The sequence below is a fragment of the Fomitopsis serialis genome, assembly GCF_022376445.1.
Source record: "Fomitopsis serialis strain Sig1Antser10 chromosome Unknown B0H18scaffold_102, whole genome shotgun sequence".
NCBI lineage: Eukaryota > Fungi > Basidiomycota > Agaricomycetes > Polyporales > Fomitopsidaceae > Fomitopsis > Fomitopsis serialis.
In genome coordinates this window covers 54,979-70,735 of record NW_025955062.1, presented here as the reverse complement: position 1 = coordinate 70,735, position 15,757 = coordinate 54,979, and the positions used below count along the sequence as shown (strand labels likewise).

General features: G+C 59.2%; 6 protein-coding genes across 6 annotated transcripts; 3 read left to right on the top strand and 3 right to left on the bottom strand.

Moving 5' to 3' along the window:
• Positions 1 to 736: 736 nt before the first annotated feature.
• On the top strand, positions 737 to 986 carry B0H18DRAFT_1123619 (uncharacterized protein; the record flags this gene model as incomplete). Its single annotated transcript, XM_048034715.1, has 2 exons — positions 737 to 870; positions 932 to 986. 2 exons carry the CDS (start codon positions 737 to 739, stop codon positions 984 to 986), a joined length of 189 nt encoding a protein of 62 aa, XP_047888297.1.
• Positions 987 to 2,550: 1,564 nt separating this feature from the next.
• On the bottom strand, positions 2,551 to 3,159 carry B0H18DRAFT_36648 (uncharacterized protein). Its single transcript, XM_048037782.1, has one exon. The coding sequence runs from the start codon at positions 3,029 to 3,031 to the stop codon at positions 2,654 to 2,656; it is 378 nt and encodes a 125-aa protein (XP_047888296.1). The 5' UTR covers positions 3,032 to 3,159; the 3' UTR covers positions 2,551 to 2,653.
• Positions 3,160 to 6,303: 3,144 nt separating this feature from the next.
• Positions 6,304 to 7,413, top strand: B0H18DRAFT_1123618 (uncharacterized protein; the record flags this gene model as incomplete). The annotated part of the gene is made up of 2 exons (XM_048034714.1): positions 6,304 to 7,220; positions 7,278 to 7,413. 2 exons carry the CDS (start codon positions 6,304 to 6,306, stop codon positions 7,411 to 7,413), a joined length of 1,053 nt encoding a protein of 350 aa, XP_047888295.1.
• Positions 7,414 to 8,442: 1,029 nt separating this feature from the next.
• B0H18DRAFT_36434 (uncharacterized protein) lies at positions 8,443 to 9,676 on the top strand. Its single transcript, XM_048037773.1, has 3 exons — positions 8,443 to 9,073; positions 9,127 to 9,134; positions 9,207 to 9,676. The coding sequence occupies exons 1-3, from the start codon at positions 8,490 to 8,492 to the stop codon at positions 9,284 to 9,286; spliced, it is 672 nt and encodes a 223-aa protein (XP_047888294.1). The 5' UTR covers positions 8,443 to 8,489; the 3' UTR covers positions 9,287 to 9,676.
• A 298-nt stretch (positions 9,677 to 9,974) lies between these two features.
• On the bottom strand, positions 9,975 to 12,819 carry B0H18DRAFT_958366 (uncharacterized protein; the record flags this gene model as incomplete). The annotated part of the gene is made up of 6 exons (XM_048042687.1): positions 9,975 to 10,367; positions 10,428 to 10,861; positions 10,915 to 11,225; positions 11,276 to 11,514; positions 11,570 to 12,409; positions 12,799 to 12,819. The coding sequence occupies 6 exons, from the start codon at positions 12,817 to 12,819 to the stop codon at positions 9,975 to 9,977; spliced, it is 2,238 nt and encodes a 745-aa protein (XP_047888293.1).
• Positions 12,820 to 14,344: 1,525 nt separating this feature from the next.
• Positions 14,345 to 14,994, bottom strand: B0H18DRAFT_958365 (uncharacterized protein; the record flags this gene model as incomplete). Its single annotated transcript, XM_048042686.1, has 2 exons — positions 14,345 to 14,465; positions 14,525 to 14,994. The coding sequence occupies 2 exons, from the start codon at positions 14,992 to 14,994 to the stop codon at positions 14,345 to 14,347; spliced, it is 591 nt and encodes a 196-aa protein (XP_047888292.1).
• Positions 14,995 to 15,757: the final 763 nt, after the last annotated feature.

Genomic DNA, 15,757 nt, shown 5'->3' with positions numbered 1-15,757 from the left:
TGGGAAACTACTGTACGCCCCCACGGGAACGTCCCTGGCGCAAGCGCAATTCAAAAATCGCTACTCGTCTATTGAGTGCAAGTTCAATGCATTGTCAGGGAGCACTGCATCAGATCCAGATCTTTTGCCCTGTACTCGAATATATATCGACGGATAGTACAGGGACCATAAACAGTAACTATAAAGGACGATCCCGCCGCGGAACCAAAACTCGTGATCCTTCCAGTACTACATCAGAGCACCGGCATCTAGCCGAGGACGACAAATTCTGCATGGTGCAACACAGAAAATTCGCATTTCTGCCTGCTGGTGATGGTGGCCTTGGGTATGATGATTTGAACGGCCTCGTGGACGGTACAGAGATACGGCGAGGGTGGAAATGGAGAGCCAGGGTCTTTGCAGGGTCCTATAGGAAGGGTGTTGCGAGCTTCTGACGAGACATGCATTGGATGGGTAGCCGCTACCGACCCGGGTTGCGTGGCTTCAATGCTTTATTCCTAGCCGACCGAAGAAGACGGAGTACATTCGAGTTGTTTCAGGAGACGCAGGAGACGCATGCAACTTACCGGCGGTTGGACGTACGGATGTGACCGGCGTTGAACGTTGAACGTTGAGCTACCGCAGAGGTCCCGGTCTGCTGGAAAACATCTGGGTAGTACGGTCAGCAACAAGATCGAGCGATCGTCACTTCGGAGACCTCAGTGTATGATCGCTGATCCGATCATGGGCAAGCGGGATGTCGCCCATTCGGGTTCTAAGCGGGCTGACCGTCGTCAGGAACCCAGAAAAGACAAAGCCGAAGGCTTTACTCAGCGCAGAACGCGAACTTGACAGTCCCTTCTGGACTGCACCGCCGCTTGCAACGCTGCAGTACGCCGGCATGATACATCGCATTTCTGGAAAGAAACAAGTCTGATGACACCCTAAGCAGGATCACACTGCTCACCCAATTCGCCTCAAGGCGCCTCGAGGTCGCACACGCCTAACGGAGAGGGCAAATGCCCGATAAAATAGGTAATATTGCATGCCAGTCTGAATGCGAGAACTATCAGACAATGCGTTGTACGCCTGTGTCGGAGAAGAGGGTTTTCGCTGCGAGGAATGATGGGTAGCAGGTAGCAGCCCTGCATGCTTCACCGTACCCCAAGCGTATAGCCGACGAGCGGGGGACCGGAACCTGCAAACAGCATGTTCCTGACATTTTCGGCAATGTCGAGTCCGTCAAGGCTCATCCAGAACGCAAAAGACGTACCTCGCTAGAGCACATTCAGCCATTGAGTACCGGCGAAAGCTTGTCGCTACGCATGCAAGGCGTACCAGGCATGGTGTGCCCACCAATTCAGCGGCAATTCCTCAGTGTGGATGAACTTTACAGCAGCTTCTCTGCCGCAGCTGAGGAACCCTATAACGATGTGTCCACATTGTGGTGTTATGCCACCGAGTTCAAGCTGACAGGAAGTCGGACCGCTGAGCGATACACTTGCAATGCTACGTGAGTCAACCACTAATGAGTCATATCGAGAACCTATGACGCACCTCCTTCGCTGTTCTTGCGCGTACGTATCTAAATACCGTTATCAGGTTGTGCCGCTGGGCATGCACTACGCTTAGCACGCACGCGACCACGAGGCTTCGGGGCGTTAAGTCCGACAATATCGTGCTCTATCCAAGGTCCACCGGCACGACGACTCAGTCCACGTTCCAGTATACCTCCGAGCGACCGGAGGAACTCACCATTCAGAACCGTCCACCAGAAGCCGGACACAACGCGAAGATCAGCAGCACGGTGGGCTGTGGACTGTGGTGGACAAACGAGGCATTCGATGGGACGATAGGCATGTTCCGCGGGAATGTTATACTCTCAGCGTGTAGATATATGGCACGGAAGGGGTTTATGCAGCGCGCACAAAACAATTAAGGTGATCAGGTGCGTCCGGGGAGTCGTCCAACTGTCCGGGGCAGATCCTGATCGATGCGGCGTCGCGCTGTTTCTGGGCGAGTATCCTCGCGCGCCGAGGCGACGTTATGTCCGCTGACTTTGCCATCGGATCGATACCAGACGGTGCCGCGCGATCAAGATCCTGCGAGGATATCGGGATAGAGCCTTCCGTAGAACAAGTGATGTGCAAAGCTGTGCTCCCAGACTGTGAACATACACGATGAGGATACTACGATTTGGCGATATGTGTCTTGCGAAATCCGCGGTGCCCTGAACGATCGATGCAATATCTGAAAACCGTGCTATTCACTGTATATCTGAGCAGCACAAACAAGACAATGACTCACGAGGCCGTGGGACTGGGCCCCGTTGTACTACTTTTGGACAGCGCAGCCCAGGTCAGAGGTATAATCGAGGTCTGAACGAACGTGTGATCATGTATGTCAAGCTTCCCGATTCTCGCAAGGCTCGCGCAATGTGGTTTGGCCACTACGCACAACGCACACATTGCGGGCCATTGAACCTAAAGTCGGCATCACCTCGGGTACCCAGGCCACGCCTCCACAGTGCGAACGCTGCGTGAGCCTGGACGATGAAAGCTTATCAGCCAATTCCCAGGGCGGCTGCGGTCTCGACGAGGTGGCGTCCAAGCGCCGGCAAGGAAAGCGACGAACGCAGCTGGCTTCGCAGGCCCACCGTGCTCACCGGACGCACCTACTTACACGTCCCCACCGTGCAGGGCTCTCCATAACGAGTGTCTTCTGTGCGCATGGTGCGAGACCACGCTGTGGCGCGATAACGAGGCAGCGACGCATGCTCCGTCCGCCCTCTTGCGCAGGCTGTCGTGAGAGAGCCCGTCCTCGCTTGTGAAGGACGCGTGCGGGAGGGTTTGAACTCTGTGCGACAGCTGCTAAGCGAGCCGGGGGTGAGGACGCGGAAGGAGACGAGTGAGTTGAGATAGGGTTGTTGGGATACGGTGGTTGGCGGGGCGGCGGAGACGAGTGCGCGACGGCGCCCCAGCCCGCCTGGAACGAGGTTACTGCCAGCTGCGTCGGCCTTGTTGCGATCTAGCGGAAAGGGCCGGGGCTGCATTTCCAACTGTCCCTAGCGTACGGTGGACACTCGGTATGATGGCAACAAGAGTGAAGTAAGGACCGCGGTGGATTATCGTAACCCTGTCAAACTGTATGTTCGATCGACAAGTCAGCAACGCAGCGTCGCGTGAACGCACACTAAGCATGATCACAACATACCCTGAAGCTTCCAATGCTGCCTTAGCATTTCGGCGAGCGTGAGCCACACGACCAATCGAGAGAAGGACACCTACGCGCGAACATGAACAAGCTCGTTAGTGACCACTCGGACAACCGCTCGCTTCGATCGGAATCACATCGGGCCTCTTCACTAAGCCGCGGAGCGTCACTTGCACAGGGCCAAATCGAAAAAAAGTGGTGAATGGGTGCGAAGCTCCTATGCCTGTTCGGCTCGGCTCAGGACACAGCGTCGGGCTCCGGTCAGCACTCTTCGGGCAGCGTCGCCTCGGCGGGTTGATTCTGCGGCCGAACGTAGAGCCCACCCACCGCCATGGACAAGCATACCGCATCCTTCGCTCACAGCGGAAACCGCACTCCACCCAAACCCCACCCGCCAAATTGACTGCAGTGCTATTTCGAGCGCCAAGATCGTCGCACAAGCTAAATCCTCGGTCGCCACTCCACCCCACCTCGGAGTCGCGACGCCAATCCAGTTCCACCGCCCATCGTCGGACGAAGAGCGATTGAGATGCATCTAGATAGGAATCGCAGATGAGAAGGCTCGCTGACCACCGCGGGTGGACGTCCATAGCTGGCCAGTAGCGATCCGTGTCCGTGAGTTAACGGACTTGCGCGGGGGTATGTCGGTAGGTTCATCGGGATCACCAGTCGCGAGAGTAGATGGCACGCGCGAAACGAGCGGTACACACGCGCGTGGGCTAGTGGTCCAGTGAATGGGGGGACGACGGAAAGCCAGTACACGCTCCAGACGCACTGAGGGAGTCCGGGAAGCTGTCAGTAACCAAGCAGAGTGGTCAGACGACATTTGTTCCATTTTGACGAAGACCAAATCGCCATTTTGACCATGGCACCGGAGAAGCCGGTGACGACTTTGACCAGTTGAGCGCGTTCCCCGCAATCCCGACCGAGGCCCGCGGAGAGCAGATCATCCTGATGCAACTCTGTTCCAATCGGACATTGTATGCAGTCACCACACCGGGTCGCCCCGCAAGCACGATCGGGATCGGAGGAATACGAGATGCACGATATAACGCCAGGTCGGCGCGCTTGTCGACCGCCCAGACCGCCGCAATATTCAAGATAGCAACGATAGATCCCCGACGAACCTATCGCTGGCCGAGGGGCCACAAGCGCAGACAGTCGCGACCGGGGATACGAGGCGCACGATCCATAGCAAGGTCGAGATGCCCGGATGAGTTGCCCAGAACGGTATCTCCTAGGACCGAAGACCGTACGGATAAGATTGTGCGAATGCGACCGCCCGGGAGCGCTGGCCCGGCGAGCCAACCACGGAGTCATGGAGTCATCTGTGAGTCATCTGTACACTCGTCGCTGGCCAGCGTGTCCAGAACGTCTCCCATCGACCATCGTGTCGACGATCCAGGTGTCCTGGTGTCTGGATGTACCTGGATGGCTGCCCACTCCGCACTAGCAGTCGATTGCCAGTGATCGAGGGCGATGGGCAGGGGATCATGCGCGGAAGGCTGAACGTGATTCGTCCAGGCTCGGCTGGACGGTGTTCAGTATGAAAGCCAGAACGGGCAACCGAGCCGGGCCGACCAGCGAGGGGCGCGATGAGGAGATGCGATCTCATGCCAATCGGGTCGTCCGTTGGCTGCGGCGAGTGCGGGGTCGACGTGTGCGTGTGCACGAGCGCTGCGGCGGCACTGCAGCCCGGGGCGCGTAAGAAGGACTGGTCAGACAGGCGCGGATGGTGCCTGTACTGAACGTCCGGGATCGGGCGAATTTGGCTTCCAGCGCGTGTGGGCACCGTGCTCGCCGGGGAGGTGGGATGATCGAGGCTGGAGTTAGCGCGGGTGGAATTAGAGTCTTGCGTGCGGGCTTGCGTGCGGGCGTGTCGTGCTCAGAGACGGAACTGAGGGTACACGATGTGGGCGATGAATCGATGGTGCGTCATGCGCCGCGTAGCACCGACCGCGAATCCTGAGGCTGAGGACCACATGAGGTGTGGAAGAAGAGGACAATCCATGAATGAGCCGGAGGATAGAAGCTTGCAGGCCGCGGAAATGGATGCTGCTAATAGTAACGTCCCGCGTCAGCAGGAGGGCTGTATTCGGGGTGAGTAGTGTCTGCACCGACATCGTCGGCGTGGTGTCATTTCGAAGGTAGTCGCGTCTACCGCTGAGTCGGCGCCTGGCTGGAATGGCTCTGGCTTATGGATAGCGTGCGGTCTCGGAGACGATCCACAGCCATCGACAGTGATTGGGTGGGAGCGTCTGATTCAGCCATGGCGTTGAGTAGACCCAGTCATTTCCAGGAGCCGGACGGGATGACCAAGCGCAGTATGAGTCAGGTACGATGCGGTGGGCCTCCTCGGAGAGCGAATAGAGGGTCAGGTGGGGCGCAGTACGGCCATGCAAGACATGACGATACAGAGACAGAATGGCACCAGTTTGGCCTGGCTATCGCTGGAGAGACAGTGGAAATTGCCCCGGCCTGCCGCGGAGGGGCCATGGATGCTGTCTGGGCGCGCCACAGGTAGCCAGCGTATGCGGACGAGAGATAGGTACGGTTGGGTCACGCATGCTGAGGCCGTAGAGACGACGCGTATCCAGCAGACGCTCGGCCGAGGGGACGGCTGGGCGTTGCTGCCGGGACGAAGTCGGCGCATCCCGCGTTGTGGATTCAGGCTGCTGTGGTTGGGCCGGCAGGGGTGCCGGTGCGCCCGCGCCCGGCTTGTGACTGAGCAGCGATGGCCTGCGCGGTCGTCCGGGACGAGGAGGGCTATCGATGCCGTGTGTGCGGACGCGTGTGTTGGGCCTGCCCGCTGGATCACAGGGGCAGGGGGAGGAGGGAGGGAGGAGTAATTAGAATAGACTGGCACGGTGCATGCTGGGAAAGCACGTTGCGGCCAGGCGAGCGGCGGCGAGTGGCTGCAGGCGATATCGCGAATATGGGGTCAATTGGGACTGCACCCGTGGGAACCCTGGCACCTCCCGCAAACCGCAGGCGCTGCCAGATCGGGTGCCCGATGACCAACCCGAGCGACGCTGCCTGTCGACCCATGCCCGCGTATATAGCCCGCCCCGATCGCACTCGCCCTCCTCGCCGCCCCTCCCTCCCCGCGCCATGTCCACCACCTCGTCCCCGCCCCCGTCCCCCCACCGCCACGTCCACCACCTGCACCGCTCCCACTCGCCCATCCCCCACATCGCCACCATCCTCCCCACCCACCACCACACCTCCATGTACGCACCCGGCACGCGCGCCGCGGACATCTCCCGCCTGCTCGACCCGGCCTACGCCAGTGGCTCCTCCTCCTCGAGCGCGTCCACCGCGAGCCCGACCCGCCACAAGCACACCCAGACGCGTGCCTACGTCGACCGCCACGGCGACCTTCACGACCCGGACTACCGCGACTTCCCCGTCCTCCCGACCACCTCCCGCACGGCCTCGGGCTCGCGCCGCCGGCGCACAAGCCATGGCGCGCGCTCCCGCAGCACCAGCCGCCACGCCGACCGCCAGTACTCGACCGCGTACTCCATCGCGCGCCCGGAGTGGGAGCGTGACTGGCCCACCGAGGCAGGTGAGGATGACGACGAGGACGTGTTCGACGACGACACCGAGTCCCAATCACACTACTCTCCGTTCGCGTCGCACGCCGCCACGCGCCGCAGCTCGACCGTTCACTCGACGCCTGCCTACCGGCCGTACGTGCCCGTGCCGTACACGGACTACACCAGTGACCCACAGCCGTTCTCATCGTCGCCAGTAGACTCGCTTGACGACCACTCCCCGAGTATGTTGCAGGAGTCGCCATTGCACGACACGCCGTTCCTCGGGGACTACCTGGAGGGCGAGTCAGAGGAGAGGCGTAAGAAGAAGTCGCGCAGGAGCAGTGGTAGCAGTGCCATTCTGGGGAGGAAGAGCTCGAAGAAAACTGGCTCTCAGGCGAAGGAGGTTTCCGTAGACGGTGGCTCTGAGAAGAGCGACAGTGAGCATGCTGCTCAGCAGTTTTCGGTCGATGGCGAGCGCGCCGACGAAGTGTACGTGTCTTTGCATCCTGGATATATTTCTTCCAAGCTCATCCGTTTGTTCGCTAGGCCGTCTTGTTCTGACGCGCTCCGTCAACAATGGGCGCGGCTTGCGCTCCGCGTGAAGTTCAGCGTCTTCCGCGCGCGCCGCCGTCTCAGGTCTCGCAGCAACGCGCAATCTGACACATCACGATTCCCAACATAGATCCCGCACCATCTCTGTTCCACCTCACACATCAGCATTCATGCAACCGGTCTTCTCCACCATCCGAGGCATACGCTGCCTTTCCAGGCTCCGAGACACCGCGAGACGGCGATAGACTCCGCCAGCGCAATCGCGCTGCTCACGGTGTCCGGCCAATGTGTCCTCCATTGCCGGCTCAGGGGCGTCACGCGTGCGATCGTCCGCCTCGTCCATTGTGCATCGTCTCATCTTGTTTTCCATCCATCCGATCTTCGTCTTCCCCCAGTGATATATCGGATTCATCTCGGCGACAGTTCTCCCTCACGTCGTATTTTCGTCCTTCGTGCGTCCTCAGGAACCTCGCGCGCGTCACAAGTTTTCTCTGCAAATCCTTCGCATCGCATTGGCCGCGGGGCGGTACCTCATCCAGATACCCGGCTGTGCTGACGAGTATCAACGCTCGGTTTTTTCTTCGCCTTACGAACTTTGGAACAATATTCCTCCTCGACTTCGTTATGTCTCTCATCTGACTCACGTCGCGATCCCATCTTATGTTTTCACGCATCCATCACACCATTTATCCCGGAGCACACGATATTTTTTACGAAGCAGGGCCGGCTCTCTGAGTGAGAGTGTGGCCGGTGTAGATGACGAAGCGGTCCTGGCATAGCAGTGGGGCCAGTGCAGTGTTCGTTGTACATAGCCGGTGTGGTAGCAGTACTAGCAGTAGGAGTAGCCGACGATGTCGAATGAATGAGAATGCGATGACCAACGAACCCACGGGCCTGTGCGGAGGATGACTGTGCGTGGGTCGTCAGCGTGGTCCGTCGAGCGGTGCTGCGAGCGGCTCGCACGTCCGACCACCTCGGCGCGCTTGCATTGCCTCGCGCCCGCTGAGTCACGGCGGACGCGTCGCAGCGCGGTCACGTGTAGCGCGTTCCCTCGGTGTCCGTGCCGAATGGGGAGCCGGGCCGGAGGTGGGACGCTGTTGGCGCCGGTGTACCCGTCGTCTTCGTCTGCTCATCCATGTCGCAACACTCTCCTCCGGCGCACCCACCCTTGTCCAGCCTGAGCAGCCGGTACTCCCCGTTCCCTGAATGCGTTGGAGGCTGCGACCGCCACCCGCGTCACCTCTGACAGCATCGCAGGCCGTCGTGGCCTCAGCTGCACACGGTTGGCAGGAACGCACGGTGGGGCTCCGCTCGTCTTCCCAGCTGCAATGCGCCAGCCGCACCTCGCCCCTCCCTCCCTGCGCGCGAGCACGGTTTGCCCGATCCGCAAAGCCGATTGTGCTGTGCGCTGCGCCGTCGTGTGGGGCCCGCTATCGTCCTGCGCATGCGTATGCCCTCGGCGGGTCGGGTGATACGCCGAGCGTGGCCCGCAGGAGATCCGCGCCCCTCGTGAGTCGCGTTCGCCGTCATTGCCCGGCCGAGATACGACTCCTGTACGTGTTCAGTACAGAGTGTCCTCGCATGCTGTTCGGGCTCTGGCGTCTGGAAGGCGGTCTGGGTCCCCGTCCATATGACCGTGTCCTGGCCCGCAGCCACTGGCCGACATTTGCGCGCCATCGACAACTGTACATGTTGTGGACTCTTCTGCTTGGGGGTCCTTCTGCGATCGCCCCGTGCCCCGGTGGCCTAGCTCCTCGTCCATTTCCCGACATACACGGCCCGCGACGTAAGTAGTACCGTTGCGATCATACCTGCTAATACATGACGTCACCTGCGGAAATAGAGTACAAGGTTCGTCTACATCTACAGTACTGTATCTCCGCTTTCGCGTTGCTATCATGTGTTTTCTATGTTTTAAATTAGGACGCGACGTCTGCGGCAGACTGCGCGTGCATGTTTGCCTGCAGGTATATCTTTACTGGTCCGGTGGCTGTCGTCACTAGTGTTACTGTGCACTGGACAACTGTCTCCTCCCGCGCTCCATCTGACTGCAGCTGCCTATACGACTTCTCAGGCCGAAATTGCCACCAATGGCTGCGGCACGCGTTGTAGTACAGGAGGGATGCCGGTGTACGTATCCTTCTCGGTTTCTAGCCGTTGTGTGAGTTCTCTCTCGATCAACCTCTCCGTGTTCCGTGATCGTCGTGTACTGTACAAACAACGAATGGCTCGTCATATTTCAATGTCATCCGAGGCCGCATCCGCCGTTCTGTGCAGTCACATTCTGAAGCGTTTCGGAAAAGTATTCCCTCGAAGCATCATCGACACGGAACGTCGCAGATAGCATCCTACTTCCGGAAGGCACATTTCCGAAGAATTCGCCGCGCCTTCGCCTGAAATTGAAAAGTTCGCAAGAAGGTCACACTGTTCATAACTGCTATATGTATTACCAAGATTCTAATAGCTGCTCTACTGCTACACTCTGGCTATACTGTCCGTACGGACCCACTCTGAGAAACTATGAGCATGACCGCCGTGCGCACCTACACAAGAATATGTGACTGAAACAATAACAAGAACGGAAACTTGGGTAGTAGATACAACGTAGATCGGAAACTCGACAGCGAGCATTCAGGATAGAGACTTGGACAGAAGACAATAATAAGGGGGACTTTCGACAAGTTCTGAAAATCACGACGTCGCCTGCTGCAAGAGCTGCGCAAGCGCAGGCGACGGGTCCACCGCGCGCGAGCGCTGCGCCTCGATGAACTCATTGAGATTCGTGAGGACGCGCAAGCTCGGCTGCAGCTGCTCGTATACCTTCGAGTAGAGCAGTTCCTCCTGCTTCCGCGCGTGGTTGAGCGCGCTGTCCTGCACCGCGGACACGGCCGCCATAACCTCTTGCTCGTACCTCGGCCACATGAGCTCGGCCAGCCGCGCGCAGAGCTCGTCGGTCGTCGGCGGCGGGGGCGGGGGCGGCGTCGGCTGGTGGATCGAGAAGCGCCTGAACGCGGCCTCGAGGTCGCTGATGGCGCGCGTGTTCGCGTTCTGCGTGGCGAGCGCGTCTTGCCTCTCGTGCTCGAGCTGTATCGGGATGATGTCAGTACGAGCTGTGGGAGGTAAGCGGGCAGGGAGCGGACATACCCTTGTCAGACGCGAAGACAGGTCCTCGTGCTCCGCGTTGAGCTTATACGCCTCCTGCCACCACTTGGAGTCGCGCTCCTTGATATACCGCACGTCTTCACGCAACTTATCCAGCGTGTCGAGCGCGAGACCGATCTCCTCTTTCATCTCGACGTATTTCTGCTCCATCGCGTGGGCGATAGCAGCCTCTGCTGCCGCCGTGCGCTGCTCCAGTTCGGCTCGGCTCCGGGCGGCTGCCTCCTCGACGGCGAGTTGGACTGAAGTCGGCATCGAATGGGTCACGAGTTCCTGGAGGTAGGTCTGCAGGTCATCTATGCGGCTCTCGACTTTGGTCAGGCTTGCCGAGAAGTCGGACTCATTTCCTTCAGAGAGAGGGGGCTGGTTGTCGGCTACGGGTTCAGCGGGCAGTCTACGAATACCTTGCATTTGCTCATCTAGTGACATTGTACTGATGAGTGACGTCCCAGAAATCGAGATTAATGCTCACTCATGACGGCCATGTAATCCTTCAGATCCTTCGCATACTCCTTGAGCGCGTCGAGATCACCGCTGTTGTCTGCAGACCCGTTCCAGCACGCATCGAGCGGATACCTCTCTAGCTTGGTGAGAACATCTTCGAGGCGCTTCTCGAGCTTCTGCGCCGACTTCTTGTGTTCGCTGTACGCCTTCTCGAGCGGCGAACGTGCGGCCTCGCTCGCGTCCTGCAGCCGCCGCGACCTCAACAGCCGCCTGACTCTGTCGCCCGCGGCGTTTGCTTCGGTGATGTCCTGCAGGTACTGGACCGCCTTGTAGATATACCTGTGCGCGGTGGTGAGTCGTGCCACGACTGACCGCACAAAGGGACTTACGTGACGAACGACTTCCACGACAGAGCTTGTTCATCAGAACCAGGTTCGTCCGGGTCAGCGTCACCTTGCGCGAGATACGTTGGCTCTGAAGGGCTTATTGTAGGGTCGTCGAAGGCATAGGACGTCCTTCGGGCTGCTGCCGACGAACCAAGCAGCGCAGCAAAGGGACCGTTAAGCCCTCGGTCGTCCTGACTGGGGGACCTAGCGTGCACGGCATTGCTGGTGACGACGGGACCTGTCTACTCAGACATCAGCTGTGACGTGAGTTGGCACTAATAGCACCCAATGACATACCCTCGGTTCATCCCGTGCAGTGACGCTACTTGCCCCAGAGACGGATACGGTGCGAGAACGAGAGCCGCTGCCAGTGTTGGTTTGGGGGGCCTCGCTGAACGAGAACGGGTTCGGGGCAGGTGGTTCCGGCGGTTCAGTAGCCCTGACTTCGCCTGTGACGCCCCAACTTGCGCCGGGCTGGCTGGTGTCATTCCACCCGCCATGACCGCTGCTGGTCGCACCGGCGGGCCATGCACCGCCTGCATCTGATGTCGATCCCCCACCCGTATTCGAAGCCCAACCCCACGATTCTGCCGTGTTCTGTTCAACGGCTGGCCATGGTGTCTGAGATGTATCAGTCCTAGGGGGCGCTCTGGCCACGGCGGGAACCGGTGCAGGGGCCGCAGGCCCACTACCAGTCCTATCATCCCAGCCTCCGTTGCCGGCGCCCGTGTTGGACCCCCAGTCGTTTGTTCCCCATCCACCTGGTGCTGCTGCCCCATCACCCGATGGTACACCCGATGCGCCTGGTGATGCTCCCCCAGGTGCATTACCCCATCCGCCAGGTGTTTCCGCCGTTGATGTACCCCATCCACCAGGTGTTTCCCCCGTCGATGTACCCCATCCGCCAGGTGTTGTTTCTCCCGTCGATGCGCCCCACCCACCAGACGATGTTCCTCCCGACGAGGTGCCCCACGCACCCGTCGAAGCTGTTCCGTTGCCCCCTCCGGAAGGCGTTGTGTTCCAGCCCGAGTCTTGCGTACGTCCGGTAGCGCCGCGCGGCCCTGTCGGTATGCCATCTGAGTGGCCGCCCCCATTTGCTGAGAATCCGCGTCCACGGCCTCCAGGCGCACCGCCGAACTGCCAACATCATATCAGATTCAAATTGAATATCATTTCGGAGAGAAGGCACGTCGTGGGCGCATCCGGGGCTCCGAGAGTGTCGGAACGATCAGTGTGTGGTGCGCGACCGGACACACGACACGCCGGGAATGAAGCAGATCCATCACCCCCGAACTGCCGCGACCCCGTACGCTGCCCACTCACACAGTGTGAGACAACAACGCACCTGAGCCCTCGACCTTGGGGGAGGTGCCGAGTCCCACCCCGGATCACTCGGATGTACGAATCTGCAGTCAATTCCTATGCGGCTGCAACCACTATGGCGGGGTGCGCCATCATCCGTGTATTCCTGGTCGAGACGACGCGTCAAGGTCATCCACGAGTGCTGATCGCTGAACGCGACTTACTCTACACCGTGCAAAGGGCATGTCGGCAGGTCGCCAGATTGCAAATACTGACGTTACGGTCAATACAACGACAACAGCCGTTTCAGACGCGAAGTTGTAGCGTTGTCTTCAATGAGGTAGCGATCGGGCCCAGATTTGCGACGCGTCGAGCGAAGCCACAGTGGCGTCGACCCGTCTTGCGATGCTTCACGCGGGCGTCGACGCACAAAGACGATGTACGCGTAGTGATTGTCTGGTTTGCTCGTGGGCGATGGAGGGTAGAGGTCAAGATCGCCTTTATGCCACTGGGATGAGAGTGCACATGAACAAGTGAGAAGGGCAGTCGCGCATGGCGCGTGTGATAACCGATCCTGGTCCGATCCAAATTTGGTGCGTCGTCTCCGTCCCACGTTCTCGTCGACATTGTATCTGAACAAAGGAGAGCTCGAGGCAGTGTATGTTATTGACACAAAGGGCTCCTGGTTAGCCCTGGCAAGTACTCTACACTATCCTACTCATCACCGTCATCAAGCTATACCACGATAGAAGGAGTGAAAGCCGTAGATTGCCGTGCAGAGAGGACCTCCATCCGTCATGTAAGTGAATCGTGTCGCGTCGTGTCTAGGAGAAGATACAAGAGGGAAGTGGGTGTCGCGCGGAGATCGGTGGGTAGATGGAGCAGATCCAATGCATGGTAGTACAGCTCGTCAGCAGCGAAGCAAATAAAAACTGCCCGATAAAGAGAGCGAAAGGGATACGGAGCAAGAATAAAGATGGTCAAGACGTCAACGTTCGTATCGCACGTAGCACAAAGTCGTCACATCATCGATGGACCAATCACCATCCCCACCAGCGGGCTGGCGGCGCGCTCTTGGGTTCCGCCTGACCGTCACGGTCCTCTCCTCCTCGATCTCCGGCTCCACGGTCACCGGCTCCTCAACGACCACCTCAACGGCGGTTGTGCGAGGAATGTGCGTAGTGGACGACAAAGGAGAGACGATTTGGGGAGTGGGTGAAGCAGCACGACGTGTGTTCGCGGGTGGAGGGACGCTGATTTGGGTGGAACGACTTGGTGTTGCGTGTGTGTGACAGTCTTGGTTTCGACCGCTACCTCAACAGCCGCCTCGGTGTAAACGAGCGGAGGCGGGAGAGCATTGTAGGGAGCATCATAATAGGGGGCAGCAGCGTCATAGAAGGGAATCTGTCAACAGAAACCGCGTGTCAGCAATGTCTCTGCACACATAGAGGGGGGATGCAGAATGATAACACGCCCGCGTCCGTCATTGATCGGTTCCCTGAGCACCACGAAGGTATCATGTAGCAACCAGTCACGTGGGAAGCGCGTTGCCCTCAAACACGCGTTTCGCGCGTGGACAGGCCTTGGTTATGCCAGTGGACGCAGAAGGGTTATCATTTGCAGTAAGGACACGGGGGACAAAGCTTGAAGCACCGTGGTCCCCCAAGCCCAGCGACGAAGGAGGGGGGAGGACGTGACGGAGACAACGAACTTGTACATCAAGCAGTTAAAGAAAATGTCGGCATAGATGGAGTAGGATCCCCCTTCGTCTCAGAGCTCGGAGCGGCGCTGAATAGGCGGGGGCGGGGGTACCTTGGGTTTCCGTCTCGCGTTAGTTGGCTCGTACTGGACGTATTCTTCTTCGACAACCGGCTCGTCGCTGTTCAAGGCACTGTAGCACAGACAATCTAATCAGCGTGACATGTTCAGAACGCGAACTGTCACACTCACACTAGTTGCTCCATGATCCAGCTCTCGCGACGAGACGCGTCGTGTTCGCGCCTGTTGACCGCCTCCTCGCGTCGGCTGATCTCGCGCTCGCGCTCGGCGATCTTGAGTTCACGGTCGAGGATGTCTTCGGCGCGAACACGCGCCTGGTCCCACCACCCGGGCGGGGTCAACGACTCCTCCTTCACGACTTCCTTGATGACGGTCTGGATCGGCTCGGCGACCTTCTCGACAAACGCAGGACAAGGTGGGCAGCTAACTGGGCTGGGGGACGCGACCACGCCGCCGGGGGCGCCAGCGAGCATCTCAGCCTCGCGACGCGCGACTTCGGCCTCGCGGACGGCGACGTTGCTCTCGCGAGCGATGAGGGCTTTGGTGCGTTGAGGGGTCAACATGCCCCAGAAGCCCTGGTTATTTGGGTCCGTGCCAGCAGCGTCCCCGCGAGCGGTCTGCGATGATGGGAGCGAGAGCATGATCGCGAGGACCGCGAGGACGAGCGAGAGGACGAGGAGGAGGGTGGTGACGAGATGGTGCGGTGGTGGTGATGCCGGGAAGAGCTGCTACGCTCTCGCTCTCGCTCCCGCTCCCTATGAGACGATGAAGGTTGGGCCATCCTGACGCTAACGGAGTTCGAGGGCGACAAGGATGTTGAGGTGCGTGCTCTGAGCGTAGACGTAATGGTGGTAGGCGGGAAGAGGATGGAGGTTACGCGTTCTCGGTTGTCAGGAGGGGGGATGGGTCGTCAATGTTCGATACAGCGGCGGGAAGATGGAGAGAAGGAGGAAGAGAGATGAGCTGGAGGCACGGTATGGTTGGTTTTTCAACACTGTCCCATATTAAGGAAATTGGTGTACAAATACGCATAAATACACCCTACACGTGTTCGGAACTCCATTGTGACACGATGTAACACGCGCCCACCCATGCGGCAACCACTCTGACTCAACAACGAGTCGAAATTTTGGGCATAGCCGTCGTAGGATGGGACGAATCTAGCTCATCGTGCTTGGTCTGCACTGAAAGGTTGTCCTTCCTCAGGTACAGTGTTTGTGACACAAATGGGTGTGACCGAGGACTTATTGAGGTGTGACGTGTCAGCGCTCCGTCACGCGGCGGACGCGTTCTGATCGGCGATCACACACCGAGTCCCAACCGTGTCCTGACGCGGTTCAGGCGCCTCTGCAGTCGAGCTTGGTTGCTGCCACCACTTAGTCGTCCTCGTCCCGCACAAAAGCT